This window comes from Mytilus trossulus, chromosome 9, assembly GCF_036588685.1.
Source record: "Mytilus trossulus isolate FHL-02 chromosome 9, PNRI_Mtr1.1.1.hap1, whole genome shotgun sequence".
Lineage (NCBI taxonomy): Eukaryota > Metazoa > Mollusca > Bivalvia > Mytilida > Mytilidae > Mytilus > Mytilus trossulus.
In genome coordinates this window covers 22,989,548-22,997,757 of record NC_086381.1, presented here as the reverse complement: position 1 = coordinate 22,997,757, position 8,210 = coordinate 22,989,548, and the positions used below count along the sequence as shown (strand labels likewise).

Below are 8,210 nucleotides of genomic sequence, written 5' to 3'. Positions count from 1 at the left end.
CTGGTATTAATACCACTTGTTTTCGCCAACCTTCCATCGTGATTGACACGCGAGTTTTATATCTACTCGTTAAAGGCGCGAACACCTATCTTATTGTAAAAAGACATATATTTTAGATAACTTCACGTGTATGTAAATGAGAAAAGTTAGATTTCAACTAGAAAATCATATAAAAGCAGTGGGATTATTCACTGATTTTCTTTTTTTAATATTAATTTTCATTCTTTTCAAACATGAAAATATATACAATCGTTTTGATATTAAAGTTAATTTTACAAAATGCAAGTCTAATTACAGGGAAATATCAGACAAGAGAGGACAACTATATAATAGAGAGAAATAAGAAAATACGGTTTGTTAACCCAACGCTAGTAGGAAGAATGTCGGAAAGCCAGTGTGCATACATCTGTTTGGAAAACAGTGACAACTGCTGTGAGATAACTTATGCGACCTCGACTCGAGAGTGTAAACTCGGACAGTCTAGTTGTTGTCATACGGTTTTTGATGACATGGTTGGTTCAAACATCATACAGGCTAGTCGAAAATATGGCGGTAAGTCAAACCATTGCTTATGTCGGATTTTAACCGTCAAACTACTTATGATACAAGAGGGTCAGAATATTCATGCTTTTTCTCTGAATGAGATTATGTACGCTGCAATTTCAGTAAGCCACCATCATTTTCGTATCAATCATTAAAATATTGTCAACAAAAATGAACATAATCTGAAAACTACTTATTTACTTATTTTCTGAGTTATTTTAGGGCTGCCTAGATCATTAGACCGTTTCCGTCTCAATTCTATTTATGTGGTATTTCCTTGAAATTAGTAAAAAACAAGTTGTCAAAGTTGGTTATGAGGCTGATCTTGTTCGCTAAAATGTCCTCAAAATTGATATGTATGAGGTATTTTTAAATTTCCAAGTGGTAAAAATATCGAATTATCTGTTGGTTTGAAAAAAATGATCTACAAGTTATAGTTGTGACTCATCTTGTAGCATTTGTTAGTTGGTAACATGTTCCAAAATATACAATGCACGTGAGCTTAAGCATGCATTCAGATAATTTAAACAACTAGAATCTCACACTTTTGTAACAAATTTTATCACATTGTTAGTAATAGCAAATAAAGTAGAACTCTAACGTTATCCGTTATTTTTTTTGTATATTTTAGAATATACTAAGATGTTGTTTGTTTCAAATGGCGGAGTTCTGGGTGATTGGGCAGATGAACAATTTTGTACTAAAGGTCATTACGCAATTGGTTATAAAATGAAGGTAAGCTTCATTACATGCACGTTATCCTTTCATAGGCTAGTACACTGTAGATTGTTTAATTAAAGTTATAAGTTGCACGGCGCATAAGGGGGGGACTTGCTGTTATAAGTTATAAAGCATTGTTTAGACACTCAAATACATAAACTTTCCGTACTTTATGTATTAGTTTGGATTATATAATCATTTAAAATTTGATCTTGCATATTCATTCCAGTTGTTTATTGGAAATAAAATATTTATATGTGTTCTCAAATTTTAATATCTTTTCTTCTCATAGTTCGATAACAAAACGACTGTCTCCGTCGCCTGCATTACGATTGATATTAATCAGCAATTCTATCAACACGGTTTTTCCATAGACTCTTTTACATGAAGTTGTAAACGGAATTTATTTTGAAATCAATTAATGAATCGAGGTAAATAAATTTTTGCTTCGCTAATCAAGTTTGCCATCGTATCGACTACACCCGCATCATCTACAATCTAACCGATGTATCTCATTATCTACCACCAAAGATAAACTCAACGATGAATCCCTTTGTGTGCTACTAACAATATCGGGGGAAATATGTATACTTTATGTCCTTTTCTATTTTGAATTCCTTTCCTTTCATATGAAACCATTTCTGTATATTTCTTCTCTCAACCTGAAAGTATTCATTAAGTAAGTCTCATTGACAAAAATAATGAACAGATATTATCTGACAAATGGAAAAGACTATATAAACTTTATTAATTGCTCCTTTTGTGTCTAAAACAAACCTTTTTTCCTTGTACAAATGTATCTAAAATGAACAAAAGCATAGGTTTAGTTAAAAAAACCCCAGAAGAAATCGCAAATATGACTACAGGCAAACAAAAGGAAACTTTAGGATATATTTTAATTTTACATGTCAAAAATTGGTCCAATAACGATTCAAATTCACTAGGCATGTGGCTATTAATACCTTTGTATATTCTCGATCAAACCAAATTTTAGACACACTAGATTCGCAGTAAATAAAAAAAAAACGATAACGAAGTAAAAAGAAAAGGTAAGTGTGATCAACAAATTAAAAGTTCAAAATCATAAAGGCCAACACCACAGACAAGAAGAAAAGTATCAAGCGAAATAGATCGGAAGCAATAAATGTATGTTAATCAGTATGTCAAAACAATTTATCGTATAATATGTTTGAAATTGTTTATTTCGTTCGACCTTAATATGGTCTAGCCGCAGGTTGATAATGAAAAACACGTATATAGTCCTACGTTAATTGAGAACATCATATATGCAAACATCATTGAAACTGCTCACTTTTTCTTTGACTTACAGATTGAAGAGCCGCATGAAACAGATAATACCGAAGTGAACGCTATTGATATAATATGTGGCAGTAGAGGAGGTGATCGCTGTGGTGATAAAGCAAGTTCTGGTCAGGAGCGATGGGGAGATTGGACTGGGGAAGCACTTTGTCCAGCAATCACCTTTCTGACCTCTTTCTCTCTACAAGTACAGAAACACAATGTAAGTCGACTAGCTTTAAATATGTGTTCGACATCTAAAGATATTTGATGTCTTCTCATATATTCTTATGAATAATTTACAAACATAAAACTTAGATGTCTGAATGGATTTATTGTAGTTAAATTACACACGAAATCATTTGCAAAACAACCAATATGTTTCCTGTCCTTCATTTTCCTTTCCAAATTGAATAAGTCTGTGTCAAACCCTTCAGCGTTTGGTCTTCAACTTCAAACTTTATTTGGCATTTTAACTTTTTTTTATTGAGCGTTTCCGATTATTCTTTTGAAGACGAAACGCGAATCATGCACAAGTCTGGCATCCCGAGTTTATTCCAGGTAATAAAGCCACTAAATAAAGGCAACAGTAGTATGCCGCTGTTTAAAACTCATATATCCATGGACTAAAATATATCAAATATGGAATGTACCTACACTAAGTCATGTAATTCTAAGCTTGGCAATATGATTTGATTTACTTGTATGTTTTTTTTGTTCTTGTATATCTTCAATAAGATATTACTTAATGTATGTTTCGAATTTAGAAATGAGATCATAAGACTATATTTCTTATCATTCGTTTGCCAGATTTGTAGTTACGCAACATTAAAATGAAATTTATTTATTTACAAAATACTCTATTATTTCATAACAAATCAAATGGACTTAAAAAGAAGAGCAACCACATATCAGAGATAAACAGAGTGTATTATTTGCTTATTTTGAAGTCGACTGACAATTTGATGGATGTACCGGAAGGAAAGATATAAACTCACCAAATATACATGCTTTATATCCGTATTTACTACAATTTTTATTAATGTAAAGCCTCGGTCACACCTTACCGGATAGCACGAACGGACGCATAACGGATGAAAATAAAAGTTGTCCGTTGACAAAATTGTTATCCGTTGGGAGTCCGTTTATGTACTGACGGAATAAAACGGACGTGTGACGGATGCATAACGGACTTTTGTCGATTATAAAAGCTCAGAGAGCTTATGTTTATTTGTTATGTGACATGCCGACTATAAATAAAGCTTTGAATTTGAATTTGAATTTGAACGGACACACACCGGATGTGCAACGTACGAGAAACGGACACGTACCGGACAGAACGAATGTTCTACGTACATTCAACGGATTAGTAACGCATAAAACGAACACCTAACGGATGCGTACCGGATAAAACGGATGAACAAGATACACGGAAAAATCAAAGGCGACAATAATAATACACGTAAATCGTATAAATATTCAAAATGTCTCTGTGTTACTGGTTTTGGTTTGTTCTGCAAAATTCCACCAAAGGGCAGTGTCTGGCCTGAAAAAGAACTCCTTGATTGTGAAGACGTGCGTATATTCTAAGATCGATTATGAATAATAAGAATTCATGAACCTTAAGTAATCTGATAACCAATAATTGGTATTTCTGACGCAACATTTTCAATTGGCATTTATCCGTTTGAGATCCCTTCGTCATCCGTTTTATCCGTTATACGTCCGGTAGAAGTCCGTTTCGTATCCGTTCAACATCCATTTTATCCGTTAAACGTCCGTAGAAGTCCGGTGGTGAATTTATCTTCCAGACCTTCAAGGATGTATAAAGGACATGTAAAGCCTCGGTCACACCTTACCGGAAAGCACGAACGGACGCCTAACGGATGAAAATAAAAGTTGTCCGTTGACAAAATTATTATCCGTTGGGAGTCCGTTGATGTATTGACCGAATGAAACGGACGTGTAACGGATGCATAACGGACACACACCGGATATGCAATGTACGAGAAACGGACACATACCGGACAAAACGGATGTCGAACGTTCATCTAATGGACGAGTAACGCATAAAACGGACACCTTACGGAAGCGTACCGGATAAAACGGATGAATAAGATATACGGAAAAATCAAAGGCGACAATAATAATACATGTACATCGCATAAATATTCAAAATGTTTCTGAGTAACTGGTTTTGGTTTGTTCTTCAAAATTCCGCAAAACGGCAGTGTCTGGCCTGATTAAGAACTGCTTGATTGTGAAGACGTGCCTTAACTCTAAGATTGATTATGAACAATATGAATTTATGAACCTTAAGAAATCTGACATACCAATAATTTACATTTCTGACGCGAAGTTTTCAATGACATTTATCCGTTTCAGATCCGTTCATAATTAGTCCGTTGGTGAATTTATCTTCAATACCTGCAACGGATGTATAACGGACACATAAGGGATACAAAACGAAAACGAAACGGACGGGTACCGTACAAAACAGACATTTTATCCGTTGGACGTCCGTTCAAAGTTTTGAACATGCAACAAATTTCCACCGGTCAGAACGGACGTCGACGGATAAAACATACGCTTAACGGACATGCAAAAGATGTGGACCGACGTCGAACGGATAAGAACGGACGTCTAACGAACATGAACGGATTGAAAAAAAGTTATCCGTTAGGCGACCGTTCCAGCTAAGGTGTGACCGAGGCTTTATACAATTTTATTCATTTTTGTAATGTTATATTTAATTTCTGTCTTGTTGGTTCATAGATCGAGATAGAATTTTATAAATAAAAACAAAGATACTCAAACTAACGATTAAATCATCCCATGCTGTGCCAAACTGATCGAGTTATCTGATGCTCAGGAATTGGGTCGATTACTTTAAAATGTAATCGATTAAATTACAATTACTTTGCTAATAAAATGTAATCGATTACATTACAATTACATCCCTTTTCATATGTAATCAATTACATTAGATTACTTTTCTTTAAAGTAATCCTGATTACTTTAGATAACTTATGATTATATTGTATATTGCAATATCAAAGTTTTTTTTAAAACTTTTTATCCTCACAAAAAAGATAAAAAAATAATTTCAAAGCCTTAATTTCTTCATCTTATTCAAAAGAATTTAGAGACAAGTACAGTGTAACATGTGTAATTTGATGAAAAAGCTGTTATAGACAAGTGCCTTTTCTCTATGTAAAAGATCAAACTTTTTTTCTACAAATTCTAACCAACTGCCTAATTAGCAAAAAACCTGAACAAATAAGGAAAAAATAATTAAGTATGGTTTTATTGTCTGTTGGGACATAATTGACACATTCATAAATGTTTTTACAGGTGTTAATCACTACTTCCATTTTTTTTTTAACAAACAATAGGTCGGCTTATGTATTAATAACAATATCAATAAAGTTAAAAGTGGTTGATTGTCATTATTTGTTTGCAAGATTTTAATACATGATCTAAATATTAATTAATAGAAATAATGTCAGGTGAAAACACAAATCAGCTTTGTAACTTATGAAAGTTTATACATTTCTTTTTAAATTAAAAAAACAGTTCATTGTAATAAAAATAATTTGTATTGATGAAACTTCTGACGTCAACTATTGTTTACTATGCATATTGTTTGTAATATCATGCCCTGTGTATACCCTGTCCATGTACTTGTTTATACTGATCAGTTGTAAGGCTAATAGTTAATAAAGAATAAAAATTAGAAAGCGCTTATTATACACATATTTATGGGAAATATTTTTTTCCCAATTTGTCAATAAATGAAATCTGGTTTTGACTTTCATTTTGAATTAAGTGGGCTCATTTATGTATGTCGACCATCAAACTCAAGTTGGAACTAAATGTTTTCTGCATTTGAATTTTAATGAAGTTATGTAAAAATATTGAGTAAACTTATAAGAAATTGAAATTGATATCAGAAGTTTTCAATCAAGGAAAAAAATGCTTTCAAGGCATATGCTTGTATCATAAGAGCTCAATCTCACAACGGATTATTGGAGAGGAAATTTCCTTGAGTAAACTGTTAACAAAATAAAACACTTGGTTATACAAATGTTATATAGATGATACAATTTATCACATTTAACAAGGTTCCATCACTGTGAATGCTAGTTTTATGATTTTTCATTCAAGCTTTACATTTTCTTATTTTCATCTTCTCTATCAAAAACTATTTTCATATATATATACAAGATTTGTAATCTACAAGAAATCATATGAATGTAATTTTAAAGTAATCTAAAAGTAATCATGATTACACCTGTTTTTTGCAAAGTAATTGATTACATTATGATTACTTGTAATCAGAAATGGCATGATTACTGATTACATAGGATTACACTGCAAAATGTAATCGATTACAGATGATTACGATTACTGATTACGATTACCCCATGCCTGATAATGCTTCGTTCACACGTAATTCGAATTCGATTCGCATTAACTAATTGGAATTTTTTTAATTTGCATTCAAAGCATTTTACGTCCAAACGGAAATTCTAGTTCGAATACAAATGCTCACCAATTTTGCTTTACTGTCCGACCGACGTTAACTTTTTCCCCGTATCAACAAAAACGGATTTCCTCGAAATGGTAAATACCAATTAGCCAATGTGTGAACGCGATAAGCGAATTCGATTCTCATTCGATTCAAATTCAACTCGAATTCAACTCGAATCAAATGTACATGTGAACTAGGCATTACTAGTGAACATCTTCAAACAGAAAACAAATCATTAGAGTACTAATTCAAACTATGATGACACTGACAAACTATTCAACCTGATTGAATTAACGAATCTTGACATAAAAGCTCCATATACATAGATTATTTAAATTTATGTTATTGCTAAGTTGGTGAAATCAAAACAGCGTCTTTTCTTTTTGTATAATAGGACGAACGTAAGGACAACACAGGTGCCAACTATGTCAAATTCAAATGCAGACATTTAAAAGATAGCGGGAATGACTTCGACCTAAGCTATCCACCTGGGTATGGAGTATATGGCTCTTACGGCGAGTGGAGTGATGCCTGTCCAGTGAACAGTGCCATTTGTGGTATAAAAATCAAGATTCAGCCATTCCAAGGACCAGAAGTCGACGATACCTCACTCAATGATGTTAAATTCTTTTGTTGTGAATAAAACGCTATTGTCACTTTAGCAACATGTACAATAATTTAATATCTTCAATCTTTTGTAGTTTTGACAAGGTTCAGAATGTTTAAAGATTGACGTATTTTCTTATTAAAAGATTGCTATATTTTCAAATTAAAAGATAATATAAAAATTAACGAACAATTAAGAAAAAGTTACTTTAAAGAGCAATAGCTATCAAAGGTACCAGGATTATAATTAGTACGCCAGACGCGCGTTTCGTCTACATACGACTCATCAGTGACGCTCATATCAAAATAGTTATAAAGCCAAACAAGTACAAAGTTGGAAGCATTGAGGATCCAAAATCCCGAAATGTTGTGCCAAATACGGATAAGGATATCTATACCTGGGATAAGAAAATCCTTAGTTTTTTGAAAAATTGTAATTTTTGTAAACAGGAAATTTATAAAAATGACCACATAATTGATATTTATGTCAACACCGAAGTGCTGACTA

At 32.8% G+C, this 8,210-nt stretch overlaps 1 protein-coding gene across 1 annotated transcript; it reads left to right on the top strand.

Moving 5' to 3' along the window:
• The first annotated feature begins 380 nt into the window (after positions 1–380).
• Positions 381–7,739, top strand: LOC134684395 (vitelline membrane outer layer protein 1 homolog). Its single transcript, XM_063543679.1, has 4 exons — positions 381–552; positions 1,175–1,278; positions 2,594–2,785; positions 7,491–7,739. The coding sequence occupies exons 1-4, from the start codon at positions 381–383 to the stop codon at positions 7,737–7,739; spliced, it is 717 nt and encodes a 238-aa protein (XP_063399749.1).
• Positions 7,740–8,210: the final 471 nt, after the last annotated feature.

Coding starts and splice junctions, on each gene's coding strand:
- LOC134684395 (XM_063543679.1), top strand. CDS start 381: ATGTCGGAAAGCCAGTGTGCATACATCTGTTTGGAAAACAGTGACAAC. Junction 553..1,174: donor GGCTAGTCGAAAATATGGCG/GTAAGTCAAACC, acceptor TGTATATTTTAG/AATATACTAAGATGTTGTTT. Junction 2,786..7,490: donor TACAAGTACAGAAACACAAT/GTAAGTCGACTA, acceptor TTTGTATAATAG/GACGAACGTAAGGACAACAC.